The 25,717-nt window shown below is 44.0% G+C and overlaps 1 protein-coding gene across 18 annotated transcripts in view; it reads right to left on the bottom strand.

The window, feature by feature from the left end:
- Positions 1-25,717, bottom strand: part of LOC124035774 (CUGBP Elav-like family member 4) — a 214,360-nt gene that overhangs the window by 18,997 nt on the left and 169,646 nt on the right. For 2 of the 18 annotated variants that reach the window (XM_046349467.1, XM_046349466.1), the window contains exons 6-11: positions 12,031-12,174; positions 11,334-11,481; positions 6,316-6,465; positions 5,591-5,653; positions 4,973-5,053; positions 3,488-3,631 (exon numbers count right to left, since the gene is read on the bottom strand). In XM_046349467.1, the coding sequence (XP_046205423.1) occupies positions 3,488-3,631; positions 4,973-5,053; positions 5,591-5,653; positions 6,316-6,465; positions 11,334-11,481; positions 12,031-12,174 (730 nt within the window). Of the gene's footprint in view, positions 1-3,487; positions 3,656-4,972; positions 5,054-5,590; positions 5,654-6,282; positions 6,466-11,333; positions 11,482-12,000; positions 12,190-25,717 lie in introns of all 18 variants that reach the window. The other 16 variants (XM_046349465.1, XM_046349464.1, XM_046349455.1 and 13 more) reach the window with 13 other exon arrangements.

A 25,717-nucleotide genomic window follows, 5' to 3' on the forward strand; every position in this document is an offset into this window, starting at 1 on the left:
TCTCCTCTCCTCTCCTCTCTCCCTCTCCCTCTCCTCTCCTCTCCCTCTCCTCTCCTCTCCCTCTCCTCTCCTCTCTCTCTCCTTTCCTCTCCTCTCCTCTCCTCCTCTGCCTGTGAGTAGAGGTGCCTGCCTCTCCTCTCCTCTCCCCTGCCTGTGAGTAGAGGTGTCAGCCTCCTCTCCTCTCCTCTCCTCTCCACTCCTCTCCTCTCCTCTGCGATTAGAGGTGTCTCTCCCCTGCCTGTGAGTAGAGGTGTCTTTCCCCTGTCTGTGAGTAGAGGTGCCTGCCTCTCCCCTCCCCTGCCAGTGAGTAGAGGTGCCTGCCTCTCCTCTCCTCTTCCCTGCCTGTGAGTAGAGGTGCCTTCCTCTCCTCTCCTCTCCTCTCCTCTCCTCTCCTCTCCTCTCCTCTCCTCTCCTCTCCTCTCCCTCTCCTCTCCTCTCCTCTCCTCTCCTCTCCTCTCCTCTCCTCTCCTCCTCCCTCTCCTCTCTCCTCTCCTCTCCTCTCCTCTCCCTCTCCTCTCCTCTCCTCTCCTCTCCTCTCCTCTCCTCTCCCTCTCCTCTCCTCTCCCCTGCCTGTGCTGTGAGTAGAGGTGCCTTCCTCTCCTCTCCTCTCCTCCTCTCTCCTCTCTCCTCTCCTCTCCTCTCCTCTCCTCTCCTCTCCTCTCCTCTCCCTCTCCTCTCCTCCTCTCCTCTCCTCCTCTCCTCTCCTCTCCCTCTCCTCTCCTCTCCTCTCCTCTCCTCTCCTCTGCCTGTGAGTAGAGGTGCCTGCCTCTCCTCTCCTCTCCCCTGCCTCTGAGTAAAGGTGTCAGCCTCTCCTCTCCTCTCCTCTCCTCCCTCTCCTCTCCTCTCCTCTCCTCTCCTCTCCTCTCCCTCTCCTCTCCTCTCCTCTCCTCTCCTCTCCTCTCCTCTCCTCTCCTCTCCTCTCCTCTCCTCTCCTCTCCTCTCATCTCATCTCATCTCCTCTGCCTGTGAATAGAGGTGCCAGCCTCTCCTCTCCCCTGCCCTGCATGTGCTCTGAGTTATCACCTGGGTGTTGGGGCGGAATGAGCCCGGAGCTTTCCACACTGGGACTCCTGCCTGCTCTTATCAGACACCTCCGTGATTGACGGACGGATTTTTCCGCTTGCCAGTTGATTTGATCACGTCGCTATGGGTCCAATTTAATTTGGGGGGAGAGGGCAGGCTTTTGTCAGGTGGGGAGAGATAAGGCTCCTGCTTTTACAAACCCTTTAAACAAACTGAGCAGGGAATGGCCTGCTAGACAGCAGCGATCCCCCTCACATCCCGCTCTCATCAATCTCAACCTTGCATTTACATCCCAACCCCAAAAGGTGATTGTCAGGGAGAGGGAAAAGGGGAAGAAGAAGAGGGTGAAGAAAGAGAGGACAAAGAAAGGAGCAGACTATAAGCGTGGTAAATCCTGGCCCCCTTTACACCATGTAAATCAGTCAGCTGCCAGGTTTATTATGATGTTTTATACAGCACTGTACGCTTTAGAAGGACAAGCAGCACTTGAATGGGACACATTCAGTGCACAGCACAATGTAAAACACCCTAAACAGCCTTTGTGAGAGGAGATTGAATACTATCATGTATGAATCATCCATTCATGGTTCCCTCGCAGCTCTTCAGTTGAGAAAACGATGTTCACTCCTCTATAAAATCATTGTCGGGTATTACGGACAAGGTTTGATTTGCAGGTGAGAGTGGAGTACTGACAAAGACTACAGTCTTATCATTCTACAGCTCTGCATGACTCCTGGTGCGGTGACTTAGTGTCTAAGCTGTAGGGAACTGCACAGCTAGATGCTGACGGACGTTGTGAAGGGGACTGCTCCCGCTTTAAGCCAACCAAAGCAATAGAGTGCTGCTTGCTGTTCTTCTAAAAACAGAGGATCATCTATTTCAATGGTAGGTGTTAGTAAGCGAGTGTGTACACAGTGTTTTCAGAGGACCTTTTAAAGTCACATTTTGCTTCCACTTAGAGAGGTGAGCTTTGATCATCCTTAAATGTCAATATTGAGTAACAAACATGGAGGATTAAAATAACAGTGAATCCCAACAGACCCCAGACTAAGACCTTGAAACAGCCAGAAACTCAACATCCTTCGGAGTTCAGTGACGGATCCACCATCTTCTTCAGCTGCACATCTGATATTCTGAAGCTGATAATTAACACCAACAACTAACAATTGCTAGAGTGGATGTCAAGGTATCCTCAATTGCCATGGAAACAGTATTAATGGTTTTGGAAGGTTGAAACATTCTTTTTCACTTTGCCAATGTACTTTTTTAAACTGTGACTTTGCCTCATCTCAGTAAGTCAATGACTACCTTGGATTCCATAATGAAGACATTGGCACATTGCCTATTGTGAATCACTGAGAATTATAAGGCGTGTGCGCACACACTCATATACACACCCACACGTATTATGCGTGTATATGTGTGTGTACATGTATTGTGTGTATGTGTGTGTTGCATCTAATGTGCATAGGAAGAATTCAATCTCCCATTTTGAACTGAAGAGGGATCAAATTGCTTCCCCTGTTGCTGCAGGAGAGTAATGATTTAGTTCACATAATGCATAGCATCTTCTGTCTAATTTGTTAATGTCTCTCACAAGAGCCCCGGGGCTCAGACTATAAAAAGGAAGGAGAAAAAATGAGAGGTTAAATGATTGTTTTTCAGCCAAGATCTTAATTAATAGCTGCATGGGAAAATAATGGTGAGATGTGTGAGGTCACAGCCTCTTTGTCCTTCCTCATAGAGTAATGATAGACATGCTATTCTCATCCTAGACAACCCATATAGGAGGCCAGTGGTCCGTTTCTGCAGTCCAGCTCCTCATCTCGTGGGTGCTACTGTCTAGGGCTCTAACAGGTCTATTATTATCTCCTGGAGATCACACAGTCCACCTGAACATCCTCCACCGCCACCCAGACTCATCCCTACAGGCTGTGTGGGAGGAAGGTGTTGGAAAGGAGGCTTGGAGGCTGGGTCTCTAGGGGCTATCTATGGAGGCTGGGGAACCATAGTTTTATAGTATGTTTGTTGAAGGTGAAACTCTAATAGCCAGAAGGACTATATTGCCCTATACTGCATGTCTAGCTACATGGTAATAGGCATGTACTTGAACTTGGGGAGCTGTGGGCTTAAGCTGGGGGTAGTTAGAAACATATCGCCCCTCCTCCACTCCATCCCCCTCTCACTCGCTCCCAGGATCTCATAAGCATTTGCTGATGAGTTGAACTTAAGGAGCGAAGCATGCATCCCCCTCTCTTCTCCTCCCTGCTCACTCGCATGTAACGCCACTTTTAAAATGTTAATTGCAACTTGATTAGGATAGACACAGGGAATAAATAAAAACACAACTCAATGCAGAATCCAAAGTGGGACATGAGAAGATTGCCGAACATCACAGTCGACTTCTCATCCGATTATTTTTTTCTCTCTCAGCAGAGATGACAGATTTGACTCACTGACTCACCAAAACACTTGCTTTGATTGGTCGCCCGGTCCACGAAGACTTTGGCGGAGATGACGTTGCCGAAAGGCAGGAACATTTGCATTAATTCTGCGTCTCCAAACTCCTGGGGCAGATGGTAAATAAACAGGTTGCAGCCTTCCGGCCCTGGTGGGAAATAACAACAACAAACTATAGAGGTTACATGGGGAAATAGAAGGAGAGGACAGGCAGAGCATGCATGATGACATAAGCCCAGTGTCTGCCCCAATTACTAGCTGACTGTCCTGTCCAATCTCGCTTCAGTCTCCACACAAACCCAGGTGCCACATACAGTACATGGCCTTCTGATGAGGAGAGGAATAGACTAGAGAGAGAGAGAGAGAGAGAGAGAGAGAGAGAGAGAGAGAGAGAGAGAGAGAGAGAGAGAGAGAGAGAGAGAGAGAGAGAGAGAGAGAGAGAGAGAGAGAGAGAGAGAGAGAGATGTTTGCTGCTTGGTAGGCTGTGCTAGTGGCTGCATGGATTGTTCCCTGTCTCATTGCTCGGGGATGATAGCATGACGAGATGGGTCTGTGGCTGGTGAGAAGGCTGATAAGAGGCTGCTGCTGACTGACTCTCCCTGGCCCAGATAGAGGACACACACAGTATGATAGAGAGCTGTGGTTTTACAGTCTGAGCTTATGACTTTATTCTGCCTGTTTGTTAGTTTAGGTGTGTCTCATGAAATGGGGGCTGCTGCGGCTGCAGTCTCTTGGAGGCTGCAGACTGGGAGACCAGCCAACAGCCAGGCCAGAGAGGGAAGGATCCAGATCTCAGTCAGAGACAGGCCAGTGGAGCTGACACACTGTCTGGAGGAGGAGCAGCTCTGTGGCTTAATGTACACAGCAGACACAAAGTATAGCAGTCACATAACCCTAATGCAAGCTTCATTTAACTCAAGGATGGGGGCAGGTAGACCACAAAGCTTAGCAAAACACACTGCAATAAAATTATTCCCCTTATGCGATGTTAGAACACTTAGAGTCATTTCAGATTTTCCACGTTGACTAATAATCATATTTATAACCATCATATACTGTACAATAACATAAATGAATAATTATATCTGGCAAACAGTCTCAGGAAGAGTGATTTACCATTACAGCATATCCTATGCTTTATTACATCTAATGCTGTGGTACTAACACTAAACTAGGAATGTTAATAAATGATTATGCATGCAGCTAATTAATCTAATGAATATTCATAACCACTTAAACACATTGTAATGGACTGATTAACCAGTCGAACACTGCGAGTTTGAATTAGTGCAGTTTTTGAATAATGACAGAGTAACTTTTCCATCTTGCTGGCTGCTAATGTTAAACTCCTTTAAATGAAGCTCTCTTTTTGTCCCATTTTCCAGCCCAGTGTTTCCTCTCCCTGGCTAATTCAACGCAGCCGTACATTAGAATGGAACATGGTAATTATCACCTTTTATCTTGGGTGGGCGCGCCCGCTAGCTCTTACCTTCTCTCTGTTGCTGGGGGATGATGGTGGGTTGCTGGGGGAACGCTTGACTGATTGGTGCATAGGCGGCAGGGTAGGCTGCTGTTGCAAAGAGAAGGAGAAGAGCCAGAGTGGGATGTTACATCTCCATTTGCGACAACTTAAATCATTATTCTATTGTTCACGTCCTACAGACACTGAATAAATAAATTGCATTACGGCTTGGAGCCCGAGCTCATTTTCATTGTGGATCACTACACAAAGGGAATGCATTGTCTAAACAGGGACACATACAATACAGGAAGGAGAGTCTATCCCTATCCTGATACATGGTTAAAGAGGAGAGGTCTTAGTGTCTGTCCATCTATATCACGATCATGTAGAGGGGTGTCTGGAACACAGTTCTCCGTGTACTTTTGGAATTAAGATTTTTGGGTGGGTCTATAATCAAGTCCAATGGAAATCCGTTCAAATCCTAATGTAAAGTTTCCTAATCCTGGAGAAAATGATCCAGTCCTCTGGGCTATCTGTAGCAGCCACAGTGTCTGCTAGAGTGACAGAGAGGGAGAGAGGGAGAGCGTGAGAGCGATAGAGAAAGAGATGGAAGAGAGAGGGGAGGAGTGAGGAGAGGCAGGTCACCTGCATAGTGCTGCACACCGGCGTAAGCCTGCTGGAGAGGGTCAGTCACTGTAGGACTCTGTGCTGCAGAGAGAGAGCGAGAGAGAGAGAGAGAGAGAGAGAGAGAGAGAGAGAGAGAGAGAGAGAGAGAGAGAGAGAGAGAGAGAGAGAGAGAGAGAGGGAGATAAAGCGAGAGAGGGAAAGAAAAAGAAAGAAAATAGAGATGGAGAGAGAGAAAGAGAGGGAGAGCGGGAGAGAGAGAGAGAGGATGGAGTCATACAAAGATTCGAGTTGTCATATTTCACAGTTCTTCAAAATTCCTGTTCGCCCCCCAGATGTTTGCATCAAATATTAACAACATGCCAAACAAACTGCTTTGTGGTTCATTATCACTGCAACTACCTTACATAATGCATCAAGGAGTCAAGTGCATGATGATGTGTTCAGGAATCATCAGGAGCATACAGCATTAAGAAGCTGAGAAAGAGCGTCTTGAGGCTCATCATATTAACCATAATGCACTGATGTAGGAGTCCCCTTGATGCACTGACTCTCAGAACCACTGTCACACTCCTATTCTGATTGCAGTATGGCAGTCACCTAAGACTATCTTGCCAGGTCTCCCTCTACAACAATATGCTATATAATGGTTTTATCCTAGTTAAGAAAAGGTTACATGTCAAATGAATGAAACTGCTGTTAAATTGGCTCACCTGAGTAGAGGTGAATCCCATTGGCTGTCTCACCTGGGTAGGGGTGGATCCCATTAGTGTATATTGGCTCATTGTTAGGCTGACCGTTGGTCTGGGGCGGGAGGGATGCGAACCCGTTGACCCCCATGGGCGCTGCTAGGCTGGGCAAAGCTGTGGCATTGATACCCGGTGGCGTGCTGGTGCCTGTAGATAGAGAAACCCTGTTTCATTACTGGGACCACAGGCCATGGTGGACATGGTTCACACTCCACAGTATGCAGCCTCTCTCTGACCAGTGTCTAATTGGACACTGGGGCTGGGGCCTCTGTCTGTTTGTGGCCTCAGCCTCTCCCCCTGGTCACATTTCAGGTTTGTCACCCATGCTCTCTCGTCTTGTGCCAGATAGAGTATTACTCTTCTCCCTAATCCCGGTGAAGGGCATTTAAGTAATGTAGGATTACATTTGAAAGGCATTACCTGGGTGTATGTAGGCTTTATGGATTACAGATGGCGGATGGATGCAGAGGTGACTGAGCCACTTTATTTAATTCATTCGAGAGACGCGTGGAGCTCCTGTCTTGGGCCAGTCTGCCTACTTAGTGTCGAGCCATCAAAACTCTTCACAACAAGGGCCAGGAAGACAGGTCAAACTCAGGTCCAGGATTATCTCCCACAAATCTTTGCTCGTATATTGTGTAGTCAAGGACTTTGCATCCAAAGTCATCAGATTGGCCGTGTTCCCGGAAACACACAAACAGTGGCCCATGATAGAGAGAGAGGGAGGGAGAGAGAGAGAGAAGGAGAGAGATAGACCTAACCCACTCTATTAAATTAGTCAAAGCAGGAACATTTTACAGAAATTAATAAGGAAATGCTCTCAACAGAGAAACATTTCCTTGTGTGTGCTACCTATATCCCCCCAATAGAATCCACATACTTTAACGATGACAGCTTCTCCATCCTAGAGGGGGAAATCAATCATTTCCAGGCCCAGGTACATGTAGTAGTTTGTGGCGACCTAAATGTCAAAACTGGACAAGAATCTGACACTCTCAGCACACAGGGGGGGCAAACACCTACCTGGAGGTGACAGTATTTAGACACAACTACGACGACATAACCAACATAACCAACAAAAAGTTCTGCAGCTCTGTCGGACGCTGGGCATGTACATAGTCAACGGTAGGCTTTGAGGGGACTCCTACGGTAGGTACACGTATAGGTCATCTCTTGGCAGTTGTACTGTAGACTACTTTATCACTGACCTCAACCCAAAATCTCTTTGAGCTTTCACAGTCAGTCCCACGGACACCCCTATCAGATCCCAGCCAAATCACACTACTTGAACAGAGCTATGTTCAATCATGAGGCATCAAAGCCAAAGGAACTGAATAATATTAAGAAATGCTATAGATGGAAGGAAAGTAGTGTGGAAATCTACAAAAAAATCAATTAGGCAACAACAAATTCAATCCCTTCTAGACAATTTCCAGGACAAAATGTTTCACTGTAATAGTGAAGGTGTAAACTGGGCAGTAAAAAACCTAAACAGTATATTTGACCCCTTAGCTTCCCTATCAAATCTAAAAAATTCAAGCAGACAACCAAAGAAAATGAACAGCAATGACAATGATATGATGAAGAATGCAAAAACCTAAGAAAGAAATTGAGAAACCTGTCCAATCAAAAACATAGAGTCTCCTTCACTATGGTGAATCACTAAAACAATACAGAAATACACTATGGATAAAGAAGGAACAGAAATCAACTCAATGTAATTGAAGAATCCATAAAGTCTAACCACTTCCAGGAAAATTGGAAACAACACAAAGAGTTATCTATCCAAAACGGAGATGTGTGGATAAACCACCTCCCCAATCTTTTGGTCTCTATAACAAAGAACAAACAGCAAAAACATATACATGATCAAATACAAACCTTAGAATAAACTATTAAATACTACCAGAACCCACTGGATTATCCAATTACACTGAATGAACTACAGGAAAAAATACAACCCCCCCAACCCAAATTAAATGATAAAATATACAGACCACAAATTCCAATTGGCTGTACTAAAACTATTTAACATCATCCTCAGCGCTGGCATCTTACCCACTATTTGGAATCAAGGACTGATCACCCCAATCCACAAAAGTGTAGACAAATTTGACCGCAATAACTACTGTGGGATATGAGTCAACAGCAACCTTGGGGAAATCCTCTGCATTATCATTAATAGCAGACTCGTACATTTCCTCAGTGAAAACAATGCGCTGAGCAAATGTCAAATTGGCATTTTACCAAAATACCGTACGACAGACCACGTATTCACCCTGCACATCCTAATTGACAAACAAACAAAGCAAAACAAAGGCGAAGTCTTCTCATGCTTTGTTGATTTCGAAAAACCCTTTGACTTAATTTGGCATGAAGGTTTGCTATACAAATTGATGGAAAGTGGTGTTGGGGGAAAAACATACAACATTATAAAATTAATGTACACAAACAACAAGTGTGCGGTTAAAATTGGCCAAAAAACACAAACATTTCCTTCCACAGGGTCGGGGAGTGAGATAGGGATGCAGCTAAAGCCCCACCCTCTTCAACATATATACTGTATCAACAAATTGGCAATGGGAATTTGAACAGTTTGCAGCACCCGGCCTCACCCTACTAGAATCTGAAGTCAAATGTCTACTATTTGCTGATGATCTGGTGCTTCTATCCCCAACCACCAAGGTTCTACAGCAGCACCTAGATCTTCTGCACAGATTCTGTCAGACCTGACAGTAAATCCCAGTAAGACAAAAATAATGGTGCTGCAAAAAATGTCCAGTTGCCAGGACAATGAATAGAAATTCCATCTAGATACCGTAGCCCTGGGGTACACAAAAACGATACATACCTCGGCCTAAGGTAACTTCCACAAAGCTATGAATGATCTGAGAGACAATGCAAGAAGGGCCTTCTATTCATTCAAAAGGAACAAAAAAAATCTGACCTACAAATAAGAAGCAGTTATAGAACCCATTGCCCTTCATGGTTGTGAGGTCTGTGGTCCACTCACCAACCAAGAATTCCCAAAATGGGACAAACACCAAATAATGCCTGCAGAGCAGAATTGGCCGATACCCGCTAATGATCCAAATCCAAAAAAAGAGCCGTTAAATTCTACAACCACCTAAAAGGAAGTGAGTCCCAATCCTTCCATAACAAAGTCATCACCTACAGAGAGATGAACCTGGAGAAGAGTCCCCTAAGCAAGCTGGTCCTGGGGCTCTGTTCACAAACACAAAAATACCCCACAGAGCCCCAGGACAGCAACAGCAACACAATTAAACCCAACCAAATCATGAGAAATCTAAAATATAATTACTTGACACATTGGAAAGAATTGACAAAAAAACTGCTATTTGGCCCTTAACAGAGAGTACACAAAGGCAGAATACCTGACCAAAACTAAGGAAAGATTTGACTATGTACAGACTCAGTGAGCATAGCCTTGCTATTGAGAAAGGCCACTGAAGGAAGACCTGGCTCTCAAGAGAAGACAGGTTATGTGCACACTGCCCACAAAATTAGGTGGAAACTGAGCTGCACTTCCTAACCTCCTGTCAAATGTATGACCATATTAGAGACACATATTTCCCTCAGATTACACAGATACACAAAGAATTCGAAAACAAACCCAATTTTGATAAACTCCCATATCTATTGTGTAAAATACCACAGTGTGCAATTACAGCAGCATGATTTGTGACCTGTTGCCACAAGAAAAGAGCAACCAGTGAAAAACCAACTCCATTGTAAATACAACCCATATTTATGTTGATTTATTTTCCCTTTTGTACTTGAACTATTTGCACATCATTACAACACTGTATATAGACATAATATGACATTTGAAATGTCTTCATTCTTTTGGAACTTCTGTGAGTGTCATTTTTATTGTTTATTTGACTTTTGTTTATTATCTATTTCCCTTGCTTTGCCAACGTAAACATATGTTTCCCATACCAATAATGAAATGGAAATGGAAATTGAATTGAGGGAGAGAGACTGGGAAAGAGAGAGAGAGGGAAAAAGAGAGAGGCTGTACACTGTGGCGGCCAATGAGGGCCGGGGGATGTCATACATCATAACCCATCATGCCTCACTCACGACATGTCTTCTCTATCTTACTTTAGGGCCCTCTGTCACTCTGGCAATGCCATCTCCAACTTCACCACTACCAAAAGGGCACACTATTTTGTTCTCTAGACTTCACCACTACCAAAAGGGCACACTATTTTGTTCTCTAGACTTCTCCACTACCAAAAGGGCACACTATTTTGTTCTCTAGACTTCTCCACTACCAAAAGGGCACACTATTTTGTTCTCTAGACTTCTCCACTACCAAAAGGGCACACTATTTTGTTCTCTAGACTTCTCCACTACCAAAACACTATTTTGGGCACACTATTTTGTTCTCTAGACTTCTCCACTACCAAAAGGGCACACTATTTTGTTCTCTAGACTTCTCCACTACCAAAAGGGCACACTATTTTGTTCTCTAGACTTCTCCACTACCAAAAGGGCACACTATTTTGTTCTCTAGACTTCACCACTACCAAAAGGGCACACTATTTTGTTCTCTAGACTTCTCCACTACCAAAAGGGCACACTATTTTGTTCTCTAGACTTCTCCACTACCAAAAGGGCACACTATTTTGTTCTCTAGACTTCTCCACTACCAAAAGGGCACACTATTTTGTTCTCTAGACTTCTCCACTACCAAAAGGGCACACTATTTTGTTCTCTAGACTTCTCCACTACCAAAAGGGCACACTATTTTGTTCTCTAGACTTCTCCACTACCAAAAGGCAGACTGTTTTTCTGTCCCTTTTAAAAGAGACAGACATGAAAAGAAACCTGATAATGTGTAAAGAACTGTACTAACAGCCAGGGCAGAATACATGACATTAGCACGGCTTGTACACGGCTCACTAATGAATATAGTGAAGTATTACAGGCACGTAGGAGGGAGGGTTGGGGAAGGACGGGAGTCCAGTCAGTATATGTATTTGTACCTGAGGAGGGTGTCATTGGGGCAGCCACCAGACCGTTGACGTTGAAAGCTGCCATTTGCTGCATTTGTGCCGCAGCGATGGCTGCCATGGGGTTCAGATACGAGTTCTGGGTCGCCGCCATTAACGCTGCTTGCTGTTGCATCATCTGCTGTGGCATTGAAGAGAGAGAGAGGAAGGGGGGCGAGGGAAAGAGGACGGAGAGGGAGGCAGCAGGAGAGAGAGGGGGGGAGACCGTGAGAGGGGGGAAAGGGAGACGGGGAGAGAGAGAGGCAGGGTGAAATCGCCGCAGGACGAGGGGCATGTTTACTTTCACATCAATGTTTGCTTGGCCATGTTGTTGAATAGACAGGTCTCTGTTGCCCCGGAGCCCTGCTACTTAACAACACTGCTGCTTTACAGGGCTGCTGCTCATTACAAACAACAGATAACGCAATATAATCAGATGAAGCTAGAGAGCAGACAGTCAGACAGTCAGCCTGCTTTACTGTGTGTGAGTGGGTGATTCTCACCTGGCAGGGCGAGCTGTTAGTTACAGTGTGAGTGCAAACTCTACAGTTTCCAAACTTGAGGAGATGTTAACGTCAGGTGTGAACGTAGGTAGACAGAGTGTGTATGGCAAGCTATCAGGAGGAGCCGTGACTCGCATGCGCAGAGTGTAAAAGCTCACCGTCTCCTCCCCCGTGGAGCCGAGACTTACAGCGTGAGAGTAGGCGCCATAGGCCCCAAACTGGATGGTCATGGGGCTGAAGATGCCGAGCTGGCCCGCCATCTGATGCATCCTACGCAGGGTCCGCTCCTTGTCCGTGTCGGCAAACTTCACCACCAGGCTGGAGGACGCCCCCTGGGGATACCCACACTGCAATCAGTCAAGACAACACTCATCTCAGCAATGGACAGACACACACCACACTCAGTAAAGACAACACTCATCTCAGCAATGGACAGACACACACGACTCTCAGTGATACACATACTTCAATGACTATGCACATACCACACAACACCAGCCACATACCACACAACACCAGACACACACCACCAGACACACACCACACAACACCAGACACACACTACACAACACCAGACACACACCACACAACACCAGACACACACCACCAGACACACACCACACAACACCAGACACACACTACACAACACCAGCCACATACCACACAACACCAGACACACACCACCAGACACACACCACACAACACCAGACACACACTACACAACACCAGACACACACCACACAAGGTCTGAGCTGACTCAGTGCATGTTTTAAATGACTTCAATCTGAGCTGTGTAGAGACAGTGGGAATAGTGGGTGATCTGTGGGTTTAGTGAACTTTAGACTACTAGTGTACACACTGAGTATACAAAACATTAAGAACACCTGCTCTTTCCATAAGTTAGACTGACCAGGTGAATCCAGGTGAAACCTATGATCCCTTATTGATGTCACTTGTTAAATCCACTTCAACCAGTGTGGATTAAGGGGAGGAGACAGGTTAAAACAGTATTTTAAAGTCTTGAGAGAATTGAGACATGGATTGTGTATGTGTGTCATTCAGAGGTTGAATGGGAAAAACTAAATATTGAAGTGCCTTTAAAAAGGGCAGTAGGTGTCAGGCGTAACGGTTTGTGTCACAAACTGCAACACTGCTGTTTTTTTTACACAACAGTTTCCTGTGTGTATCAAGAATGGTCCACCACCCAAAGGACATCCAGCCAACTTGACACAACTGTGGGAAGCATTGGAGTCAACATGGGCCAGCATCCCTGTGGAACGCTTTATACACCTTGCAGAGTCCACGCCCCGATGAATTGAGGCTGTTCTGAGTGCAAAGGGGGTGCAACTCAACATTAGGAAGTCATTCCTAATGTTTGGTATACTCAGTGTACATTGAAGTGAACTGTGGTCCTTAGTGTGGTCCCAGAGTAGTCCCAGTCCCCCTCCTGCCGCTCAACTGAATACGATACTCCATAATGAGGTCTGACTGGAGCCTTTGGCGTGCACAGGGAGAAGTATTGACTAATGACAGTGCCTTATGGCAGATATAGTGCTGTATTGATGTCTGTGCTTCTGAGTTTGGATCCAATTAAATCATTTGAGAGACAGAGACCAGAGTCAGTTCTTCATATGACGTCCAGGGAGAGGAGAGAGAGGAGAGGAGAGGAGAGGAGGGAGAGGAGAGGAGAGGAGAGGAGAGGAGAGGAGAGGAGAGGAGAAGGAGGCTGCCAGACAGGCAGAGAGATAGACACAGAAAGCCTCAGACATTGTCAAGAGGCCCAGTTCCCATTTATTTCCAGCCAGTGCACGCTGCGCTGAGAGAGAGAGATACCCAGGAACTGCTACTGCGGTTGCACCCAGGAAAGGTCAGAAGGACACAGCCAGGGGGAAGTCAGGATGTGATTAGTCAGATCAGAAAAGCAAAGACACAGAGAGAGAAAAGGACTCCATTATCATGACTTGTATCTTTCATATAATGTGTCATCTTGACAGGGTCAAAACAAATGCCTCCTTTGATTTGTATTTTGATTTCAATATTTTCTTGCACGGTATAAATCGGAAAGAAATGGAAATGGAAACTACAGGACTTTGTGTGTGTGAGTGTGTGTCCTTTGATTTATTTGTGTGTGTGTGTGTGTGTGTGTGTGTGTGTGTGTGTGTGTGTGTGTGTGTGTGTGTGTGTGTGTGTGTGTGTGTGTGTGTGTGTGTGTGTGTGTGTGTGTGTGTGTGTGTGTGTGTGTGTGTGTGTGTGTGTGTGTGTGTGTGTGTGTGTGTGTGTGTGTGTGTGTGTGTGTGTGTGTGTGTGTGTGTGTATCTCAACAGCCAGAATGTAACCGCTACTGGGTCCCAAAAGCAAAAGGCCTTATGGTGGGTTCCAGTGGTGCTTCTGGCACTGGAAGCAAAACAGAGCAAACACAAAGTCCCCCAACAAACAAAGAAACAAATAAAGTCCCTCACATGGTGAATGTGAATACAGGGAGTGAGTGTTGAGCCTGTCCACCAATAGCGGTGTGTGTGTCTCTTGCACTGTGCTGTAGAGGCTGGGTGGGTGTCGGGAGGGGTGTCAGCCTGCACCCTGGGGGACAGTGTGTGTCATATTGGATTCTTCCTGTCAGAGGAGCCAGCCCTCTTCAGTCCTGCACCTGCCAGCCAGCGCCTCACCTCAGGCCAAGGGGGACCCATCTGGTTCTGTTCCCAAGATGCCATTTCAATTAGCTGAATCAATATGGCGGAGTACCGCTCTAATGGTACACTGTTTTGTCCTTTCTAATTTCATTTCCTTCCCACCTCCTGACCTTTCACTGTTCTTTCCCTTTCTTCTGCTGAGGCTGGTGGAGGGACGGGACTGTCGGTTTTAATGAGGTCTGCGCTGAGCAAACATCCCTCCAGCGCATCTCCGACCGGCCGCACAGCGCCTCTGCACCCGCTTCCCTTTCCTTTAGCAGAGCGAGGGGCTGGCACTTAGATCACATTCATTTTCTGCTTTATGTAGCTGTGTATTCCTTTATCTATTTATAACCATTTTTCATTAACCATTCTTCCTTTATTCATGAAGAACACATTGTGAGCAGCAAGAAGAAGGCTTGGGAGGGGGAGAGCTCCGGGCAGCCTCTACTCAAAGCACTGTGACTCAGGACTCACTGGTGTCTCCCCGCCTGCATAGTGCAGAGCAGAGTAGAGTATCAGGGAGCAAGAAACAGTCTGCAGAGCCAGCCTAAAGTAGCACTAAAACTGAAACACTACCACAGCTCCTATTCACTATGGTACTGGAGAGAGAACAAACTGTGCTGGGCTTAGCATCTCATACTCTCAAAGAATTCCCTAAAACAGAATTGACTCAGTCAGAGCCTCTTCACCCTATCGAAACATATCTAGTGTCAGAACAAAGGATTTCATACCTTCTACTTCTACTACTGTTATTCTACCTGATACACTGGATCTCCAGCCCAATCTCTAGGAGAGAGAGGGGACGTCAGAGGGAGAATTCACTGGAGGGGATCAGAGGACTTCATCCATCTGAACAAAAACTGGGAATAATTCAGCCATTCTCTCTCTCTCTCTCTCTCTCTCTCTCTCTCTCTCTCTCTCTCTCTCTCTCTCTCTCTCTCTCTCTCTCTCTCTCTCTCTCTCTCTCTCTCTCTCTCTCTCTTTCTCTCTCTCCTGTCTCTCTATTCACTGTATCTCTCTATTCTCTGTCTCTCTCTATTCCCTGTCTCTCTCTATTCTCTGTCTCTCAATTCAATTCAATTTCAATTCAAGGGCTTTATTGGCATGGGAAACATGTGTTAACATTGCCAAAGTAAGTGAGGTAGACAACATACAAAGTGAATATATAAAGTGAAAAACAACAAAAAATAACAGTAAACATTACACATACAGAAGTTTTAAAAAACAGTAAAGACATTACAAATGTCATATTTTATATATATATACAATGTACAAATAGTTAAATGACACAAGATAAAATGAATAAGCATAAATATGGGTTGTATTTACAATGGTGTTTGTTCTTCACTGGTTGCCCTTTTCTCGTGGCAACAGGTCACAAATCTTGCTGCTGTGATGGCACACTGTGGAATTTCACCCAAAAGATATGGGAGTTTTTCAAAATTGGATTTGTTTTCGAATTCTTTGTGGATCTGTGTAATCTGGGGGAAATATGTCTCTCTAATATGGTCATACATTGGGCAGGAGGTTAGGAAGTGCAGCTCAGTTTCCACCTCATTTTGTGGGCAGTGAGCACATAGCCTGTCTTCTCTTGAGAGCCATGTCTGCCTACGGCGGCCTTTCTCAATAGCAAGACTATGCTCACTGAGTCTGTACATAGTCAAAGCTTTCCTTAATTTTGGGTCAGTCACAGTGGTCAGGTATTCTGCCGCTGTGTACTCTCTGTGTAGGGCCAAATAGCATTCTAGTTTGCTCTGTTTTTTTGTTAATTCTTTCCAATGTGTTAAGTAATTATCTTTTTGTTTTCTCATTATTTGGTTGGGTCTAATTGTGCTGTTGTCCTGGGGCTCTGTAGGGTGTGTTTGTGTTTGTGAACAGAGCCCCAGGACCAGCTTGCTTAGGGGACTCTTCTCCAGGTTCATCTCTCTGTAGGTGATGGCTTTGTTATGGAAGGTTTGTGAATCGCTTCCTTTTAGGTGGTTGTAGAATTTAACGGCTCTTTTCTGGATTTTGATAATTATTGGGTATCGGCCTAATTCTGCTCTGCATGCATTATTTGGTGTTTTACGTTGTACACGGAGGATATTTTTGCAGAATTCTGCGTGCAGAGTCTCAATTTGGTGTTTGTCCCATTTTGTGAAGTCTTGGTTGGTGAGCGGACCCCAGACCTCACAACCATAAAGGTCAATGGGCTCTATGACTGATTCAAGTATTTTTAGCCAAATCCTGATTGGTATGTTGAAATTTATGTTTCTTTTGATGGCATAGAATGCCCTTCTTGCCTTGTCTCTCAGATCGTTCACAGCTTTGTGGAAGTTACCTGTGGCGCTGATGTTTAGGCCAAGGTATGTATAGTTTTTTGTGTGCTCTAGGGCAACAGTGTCTAGATGGAATTTGTATTTGTGGTCCTGGTGACTGGACCTTTTTGGAACACCATTATTTTGGTCTTACTGAGATTTACTGTCAGGGCCCAGGTCTGACAGAATCTGTGCATAAGATCTAGGTGCTGCTGTAGGCCCTCCTTGGTTGGTGACAGAAGCACCAGATCATCAGCAAACAGCAGACATTTGACTTCGGATTCTAGCAGGGGAGGCCGGGTGCTGCAGACTTTTCTAGTGCCCGCGCCAATTCGTTGATATATATGTTGAAGAGGGTGGGGCTTAAGCTGCATCCCTGTCTAACCCCACGACCCTGTGTGAAGAAATGTGTGTGTTTTTGCCAATTTTAACCGCACACTTGTTGTTTGTGTACATGGATTTTATAATGTCGTATGTTTTACCCCCAACACCACTTTCCATCAGTTTGTATAGCAGACCCTCATGCCAGATTGAGTCGAAGGCTTTTTTGAAATCAACAAAGCATGAGAAGACTTTGCCTTTGTTTTGGTATGTTTGGTTGTCAATTAGGGTGTGCAGGGTGAATACATGGTCTGTTGTACGGTAATTTGGTAAAAAGCCAATTTGACATTTGCTCAGTACATTGATTTCATTGAGGAAATGTACGAGTCTGCTGTTAATAATAATGCAGAGGATTTTCCCAAGGTTACTGTTTACACATATTCCACGGTAGTTATTGGGGTCAAATTTGTCTCCACTTTTGTGGATTGGGGTGATCAGTCCTTGGTTCCAAATATTGGGGAAGATGCCAGAGCTAAGTATGATGTTAAAGAGTTTTAGTATAGCCAATTGGAATTTGTTGTCTGTATATTTGATCATTTCATTGAGGATACCATCGACACCACAGGCCTTTTTGGGTTGAAGGGTTTTTATTTTGTCCTGTAACTCATTCAATGTAATTGGAGAATCCAGTGGGTTCTGGTAGTCTTTAATAGTTGATTCTAAGATCTGTATTTGATCATGTATATGTTTTTGCTCTTTGTTCTTTGTTATAGAACCAAAAAGATTGGAGAAGTGGTTTACCCATACATCTCCATTTTGGATAGATAATTCTTCGTGTTGTTGTTTGTTTAGTGTTTTCCAATTTTCCCAGAAGTGGTTAGAGTCTATGGATTCTTCAATTGCATTGAGCTGATTACTGACATGCTGTTCCTTCTTTTTCCGTAGTGTATTTCTGTATTGTTTTAGTGATTCACCATAGTGAAGGCGTAGACTCAGGTTTTCCGGGTCTCTATGTTTTTGGTTGGACAGGTTTCTCAATTTCTTTCTTAGATTTTTGCATTCTTCATCAAACCATTTGTCATTATTGTTAATTTTCTCTCTCTATTCCCTGTCTCTCTCTATTCTCTGTCTCTCTCTATTCTCTCTCTCTCTATTCTCTGTCTCTCTCTATTCTCTGTCTCTCTATTCCCTGTCTCTCTCTATTCTCTGTCTCTCTATTCTCTCTCTCTCTCTATTCCCTGTCTCTCTATATTCTCTGTCTCTCTCTATTCTCTGTCTCTCTCTATTCTCTCTCTCTCTCTATTCTCTGTTCTCTCTCTCTTCCCTGTCTCTCTCTATTCTCTGTCTCTCTCTATTCTCATTCTCTGTCTCTCTCTATTCTCTGTCTCTCTCTATTCTCTCTCTCTCTATTCTCTGTCTCTCTCTATTCTCTCTCTCTATTCTCTCTCTCTCTGTCTCTCTCTATTCTCTGTCTCTCTCTCTCTTCTCTGTCTCTCTCTATTCCCTGTCTCTCTCTATTCTCTGTCTCTCTCTATTCTCTGTCTCTCTCTATTCTCTGTCTCTCTCTATTCTCTGTCTCTCTATTCTCTGTCTCTCTCTATTCTCTCTCTCTCTATTCTCTGTCTCTCTATTCTCTCTCTCTCTCTCTATTCTCTGTCTCTCTATTCTCTCTCTCTCTCTATTCTCTGTCTCTCTCTATTCCCTGTCTCTCTGTCTCTCTCTATTCTCTGTCTCTCTCTGTCTGTCTCTCTCTATTCTCTGTCTCTCTCTATTCTCTGTCTCTCTCTCTCTATTCTCTCTCTCTCTATTCTCTCTCTCTCTATTCTCTGTCTCTCTCTATTCTCTCTGTCTCTCTCTATTCTCTGTCTCTCTATTCTCTGTCTCTCTCTATTCTCTGTCTCTCTCTATTCTCTGTCTCTGTCTCTCTATTCTCTGTCTCTCTCTATTCTCTGTCTCTCTCTATTCTCTGTCTCTCTCTATTCTCTCTCTCTCTATTCTCTCTCTCTCTATTCTCTGTCTCTCTCTATTCTCTGTCTCTCTCTATTCTCTGTCTCTCTCTCTGTCTCTCTATTCTCTGTCTCTCTCTATTCTCTGTCTCTCTCTATTCTCTGTCTCTCTCTCTCTATTCTCTGTCTCTCTCTATTCTCTGTCTCTCTCTATTCTCTGTCTCTCTCTCTCTATTCTCTGTCTCTCTCTATTCTCTGTCTCTCTCTATTCTCTGTCTCTCTCTATTCTCTGTCTCTCTCTATTCTCTGTCTCTCTCTATTCTCTCTCTCTCTATTCTCTGTCTCTCTCTATTCTCTGTCTCTCTCTATTCTCTGTCTCTCTCTATTCTCTGTCTCTCTCTATTCTCTGTCTCTCTCTATTCTCTGTCTCTCTCTATTCTCTGTCTCTCTCTATTCTCTCTCTCTATTCTCTGTCTCTCTCTATTCTCTGTCTCTCTCTCTATTCTCTGTCTCTCTCTATTCTCTGTCTCTCTCTATTCTCTGTCTCTCTCTATTCTCTGTCTCTCTCTATTCTCTGTCTCTCTCTATTCTCTGTCTCTCTCTATTCTCTGTCTCTCTCTATTCTCTGTCTCTCTCTATTCTCTGTCTCTCTCTTCTCTCTCTCTCTCTATTCTCTGTCTCTCTCTATTCTCTGTCTCTCTCTATTCTCTGTCTCTCTCTATTCTCTCTCTCTATTCTCTGTCTCTCTCTATTCTCTGTCTCTCTCTATTCTCTGTCTCTCTCTATTCTCTGTCTCTCTCTATTCTCTGTCTCTCTCTATTCTCTGTCTCTCTCTATTCTCTGTCTCTCTCTATTCTCTGTCTCTCTCTATTCTCTGTCTCTCTCTATTCTCTGTCTCTCTCTATTCTCTGTCTCTCTCTATTCTCTGTCTCTCTCTATTCTCTGTCTCTCTCTATTCTCTGTCTCTCTCTATTCTCTGTCTCTCTCTATTCTCTCTGTCTCTCTCTATTCTCTGTCTCTCTCTCTCTCTATTCTCTCTCTCTCTCTATCTCTCTCTCTCTCTCTATTCTCTGTCTCTCTCTATTCTCTGTCTCTCTCTATTCTCTCTCTCTCTATTCTCTGTCTCTCTCTATTCTCTGTCTCTCTCTCTCTCTCTCTATTCTCTGTCTCTCTATTCTCTCTCTCTCTCTATTCTCTGTCTCTCTCTATTCTCTGTCTCTCTCTATTCTCTGTCTCTCTCTATTCTCTGTCTCTCTCTATTCTCTGTCTCTCTCTATTCTCTGTCTCTCTCTATTCTCTGTCTCTCTCTATTCTCTGTCTCTCTCTATTCTCTGTCTCTCTATTCTCTGTCTCTCTCTATTCTCTGTCTCTCTCTATTCTCTGTCTCTCTCTATTCTCTGTCTCTCTCTATTCTCTGTCTCTCTCTATTCTCTGTCTCTCTCTATTCTCTGTCTCTCTATTCTATTCTCTGTCTCTCTCTATTCTCTGTCTCTCTCTATTCTCTGTCTCTCTCTATTCTCTCTCTCTCTATTCTCTGTCTCTCTCTATTCTCTGTCTGTCTCTATTCTCTGTCTCTCTCTATTCTCTGTCTCTCTCTATTCTCTGTCTCTCTCTATTCTCTGTCTCTCTCTATTCTCTGTCTCTCTCTATTCTGTCTCTCTCTATTCTCTCTCTATTCTCTGTCTCTCTCTATTCTCTGTCTCTCTCTATTCTCTGTCTCTCTCTCTATTCTCTGTCTCTCTCTATTCTCTGTCTCTCTCTATTCTCTGTCTCTCTCTCTCTATTCTCTGTCTCTCTCTATTCTCTGTCTCTCTCTATTCTCTGTCTCTCTATTCTCTGTCTCTCTCTATTCTCTGTCTCTCTCTATTCTCTGTCTCTCTCTATTCTCTGTCTCTCTCTATTCTCTGTCTCTCTATTCTCTCTCTCTCTATTCTCTCTCTCTATTCTCTGTCTCTCTCTATTCTCTGTCTCTCTATTCTCTCTCTATTCTCTGTCTCTCTCTATTCTCTGTCTCTCTCTATTCTCTGTCTCTCTCTCTATTCTCTGTCTCTCTCTATTCTCTGTCTCTCTCTATTCTCTGTCTCTCTCTATTCTCTGTCTCTCTCTATTCTCTGTCTCTCTCTATTCTCTGTCTCTCTCTATTCTCTCTCTCTATTCTCTGTCTCTCTCTATTCTCTGTCTCTCTCTATTCTCTGTCTCTCTCTATTCTCTGTCTCTCTCTCTATTCTCTGTCTCTCTCTATTCTCTGTCTCTCTCTATTCTCTGTCTCTCTCTATTCTCTGTCTCTCTCTATTCTCTGTCTCTCTCTATTCTCTGTCTCTCTCTATTCTCTGTCTCTCTCTATTCTCTGTCTCTCTCTATTCTCTCTCTCTATTCTCTCTCTCTATTCTCTGTCTCTCTCTATTCTCTGTCTCTCTCTATTCTCTGTCTCTCTATTCTCTCTCTCTCTATTCTCTGTCTCTCTCTATTCTCTGTCTCTCTCTATTCTCTGTCTCTCTCTATTCTCTGTCTCTCTCTATTCTCTGTCTCTCTCTATTCTCTGTCTCTCTCTATTCTCTCTCTCTCTATTCTCTGTCTCTCTCTATTCTCTCTCTCTCTATTCTCTGTCTCTCTCTATTCTCTCTCTCTCTATTCTTTCTCTCTCTATTCTCTGTCTCTCTCTATTCTCTGTCTCTCTCTATTCTCTGTCTCTCTCTATTCTCTCTCTCTCTATTCTCTGTCTCTCTCTATTCTCTGTCTCTCTCTATTCTCTGTCTCTCTCTATTCTCTGTCTCTCTCTATTCTCTGTCTCTCTCTATTCTCTGTCTCTCTCTATTCTCTGTCTCTCTCTATTCTCTGTCTCTCTATTCTCTGTCTCTCTCTATTCTCTGTCTCTCTCTCTATTCTCTGTCTCTCTCTATTCTCTGTCTCTCTCTATTCTCTGTCTCTCTCTATTCTCTGTCTCTCTCTATTCTCTGTCTCTCTCTATTCTCTGTCTCTCTCTATTCTCTGTCTCTCTCTATTCTCTGTCTCTCTCTATTCTCTGTCTCTCTCTATTCTCTGTCTCTCTCTCTGTTCTCTGTCTCTCTCTATTTCTCTGTCTCTCTCTATTCTCTGTCTCTCTCTATTCTCTGTCTCTCTCTATTCTCTGTCTCTCTCTATTCTCTGTCTCTCTCTATTCTCTGTCTCTATTCTCTATTCTCTGTCTCTCTCTATTCTCTGTCTCTCTCTATTCTCTGTCTCTCTCTATTCTCTGTCTCTCTCTATTCTCTCTCTCTCTATTCTCTGTCTCTCTCTATTCTCTGTCTCTCTCTATTCTCTGTCTCTCTCTATTCTCTCTCTCTCTATTCTCTGTCTCTCTCTATTCTCTGTCTCTCTCTATTCTCTGTCTCTCTCTCTGTCTCTCTCTATTCTCTGTCTCTCTCTATTCTCTCTCTCTCTCTATTCTCTCTCTCTCTATTCTCTCTCTCTCTATTCTCTGTCTCTCTCTATTCTCTCTCTCTCTATTCTCTCTCTCTATTCTCTGTCTCTCTCTATTCTCTGTCTCTCTCTATTCTCTGTCTCTCTCTATTCTCTGTCTCTCTCTATTCTCTGTCTCTCTCTATTCTCTCTCTATTCTCTGTCTCTCTCTATTCTCTGTCTCTCTCTATTCTCTGTCTCTCTCTATTCTCTGTCTCTCTCTCTGTCTCTCTCTATTCTCTGTCTCTCTCTATTCTCTGTCTCTCTCTATTCTCTGTCTCTCTCTATTCTCTGTCTCTCTCTATTCTCTGTCTCTCTCTATTCTCTGTCTCTCTCTATTCTCTGTCTCTCTCTATTCTCTCTCTCTCTCTATTCTCTGTCTCTCTCTATTCTCTGTCTCTCTCTATTCTCTGTCTCTCTCTATTCTCTCTCTCTCTCTATTCTCTGTCTCTCTCTATTCTCTGTCTCTCTCTATTCTCTGTCTCTCTCTATTCTCTGTCTCTCTCTATTCTCTGTCTCTCTCTATTCTCTGTCTCTCTCTATTCTCTGTCTCTCTCTATTCTCTGTCTCTCTCTATTCTCTATTCTCTGTCTCTCTCTATTCTCTGTCTCTCTCTATTCTCTGTCTCTCTCTATTCTCTGTCTCTCTCTATTCTCTGTCTCTATTCTCTGTCTCTCTCTATTCTCTGTCTCTCTCTATTCTCTGTCTCTCTCTCTATTCTCTGTCTCTCTCTATTCTCTGTCTCTCTCTATTCTCTGTCTCTCTCTATTCTCTGTCTCTCTCTATTCTCTGTCTCTCTCTATTCTCTGTCTCTCTCTATTCTCTGTCTCTCTCTATTCTCTGTCTCTCTCTATTCTCTGTCTCTCTGTCTCTCTCTATTCTCTGTCTCTCTCTATTCTCTCTCTATTCTCTCTCTCTATTCTCTGTCTCTCTCTATTCTCTGTCTCTCTCTATTCTCTGTCTCTCTCTATTCTCTGTCTCTCTTCTATTCTCTGTCTCTCTCTATTCTCTGTCTCTCTCTATTCTCTGTCTCTCTCTATTCTCTGTCTCTCTCTATTCTCTGTCTCTCTCTATTCTCTGTCTCTCTCTATTCTCTGTCTCTCTCTATTCTCTGTCTCTCTCTATTCTCTGTCTCTCTCTATTCTCTGTCTCTCTCTATTCTCTGTCTCTCTCTCTCTCTCTCTATTCTCTGTCTCTCTCTCTCTCTATTCTCTGTCTCTCTCTCTCTCTCTCTATTCTCTGTCTGTCTCTCTCTATTCTCTGTCTCTCTCTATTCTCTGTCTCTCTCTATTCTCTGTCTCTCTCTATTCTCTCTCTCTCTATTCTCTGTCTCTCTCTATTCTCTGTCTCTCTCTATTCTCTGTCTCTCTCTATTCTCTGTCTCTCTCTATTCTCTCTCTCTCTCTATTCTCTGTCTCTCTCTATTCTCTGTCTCTCTCTTCTCTCTCTCTCTATTCTCTGTCTCTCTATTCTCTGTCTCTCTCTATTCTCTGTCTCTCTCTATTCTCTGTCTCTCTCTATTCTCTGTCTCTCTCTATTCTCTGTCTCTCTCTATTCTCTGTCTCTCTCTATTCTCTGTCTCTCTCTATTCTCTCTCTCTCTATTCTCTGTCTCTCTCTATTCTCTGTCTCTCTCTATTCTCTGTCTCTCTCTGTCTCTCTCTATTCTCTCTCTCTCTATTCTCTGTCTCTCTATTCTCTGTCTCTCTATTCTCTGTCTCTCTCTATTCTCTGTCTCTCTCTATTCTCTGTCTCTCTCTATTCTCTGTCTCTCTCTATTCTCTGTCTCTCTCTATTCTCTGTCTCTCTCTATTCTCTGTCTCTCTCTATTCTCTGTCTCTCTCTATTCTCTCTCTCTCTATTCTCTGTCTCTCTCTATTCTCTCTCTCTATTCTCTGTCTCTCTCTATTCTCTGTCTCTCTCTATTCTCTGTCTCTCTCTATTCTCTGTCTCTCTCTATTCTCTGTCTCTCTCTATTCTCTGTCTCTCTCTATTCTCTGTCTCTCTCTCTTCTCTCTCTCTCTCTATTCTCTGTCTCTCTCTATTCTCTGTCTCTCTCTATTCTCTGTCTCTCTCTATTCTCTGTCTCTCTCTATTCTCTGTCTCTCTCTCTCTCTGTCTCTCTCTATTCTCTGTCTCTCTCTATTCTCTGTCTCTCTCTATTCTCTGTCTCTCTCTATTCTCTGTCTCTCTCTCTATTCTCTGTCTCTCTCTATTCTCTGTCTCTCTCTATTCTCTGTCTCTCTCTATTCTCTGTCTCTCTTCTCTCTGTCTCTCTCTATTCTCTGTCTCTCTCTATTCTCTGTCTCTCTCTATTCTCTGTCTCTCTCTATTCTCTGTCTCTCTCTCTTCTCTCTATCTCTCTCTCTCTCTCTCTCTATTCTCTGTCTCTCTCTATTCTCTGTCTCTCTCTATTCTCTGTCTCTCTATTCTCTGTCTCTCTCTATTCTCTGTCTCTCTCTATTCTCTGTCTCTCTCTATTCTCTGTCTCTCTATTCTCTGTCTCTCTCTATTCTCTGTCTCTCTCTATTCTCTGTCTCTCTCTATTCTCTCTCTATTCTCTCTCTCTCTATTCTCTCTCTCTCTCTCTCTCTCTCTGTCTCTCTCTATTCTCTGTCTCTCTCTATTCTCTGTCTCTCTCTATTCTCTGTCTCTCTCTCTATTCTCTGTCTCTCTCTATTCTCTGTCTCTCTATTCTCTGTCTCTCTCTATTCTCTGTCTCTCTCTATTCTCTCTCTCTCTATTCTCTCTCTCTCTATTCTCTGTCTCTCTCTATTCTCTGTCTCTCTCTATTCTCTCTCTCTCTATTCTCTGTCTCTCTCTATTCTCTGTCTCTCTCTATTCTCTGTCTCTCTATTCTCTCTCTCTATTCTCTGTCTCTCTCTATTCTCTGTCTCTCTCTATTCTCTGTCTCTCTCTATTCTCTGTCTCTCTCTATTCTCTGTCTCTCTCTATTCTCTCTCTCTATTCTCTGTCTCTCTCTATTCTCTGTCTCTCTCTGTCTATTCTCTCTGTCTCTCTCTATTCTCTGTCTCTCTCTCTCTCTCTCTATTCTCTGTCTCTCTCTATTCTCTGTCTCTCTATTCTCTGTCTCTCTCTATTCTCTGTCTCTCTCTATTCTCTGTCTCTCTCTATTCTCTGTCTCTCTCTCTGTCTCTCTTCTCTGTCTCTCTCTATTCTCTGTCTCTCTCTATTCTCTGTCTCT

This window comes from Oncorhynchus gorbuscha, linkage group LG05 (assembly GCF_021184085.1).
Source record: "Oncorhynchus gorbuscha isolate QuinsamMale2020 ecotype Even-year linkage group LG05, OgorEven_v1.0, whole genome shotgun sequence".
NCBI lineage: Eukaryota > Metazoa > Chordata > Actinopteri > Salmoniformes > Salmonidae > Oncorhynchus > Oncorhynchus gorbuscha.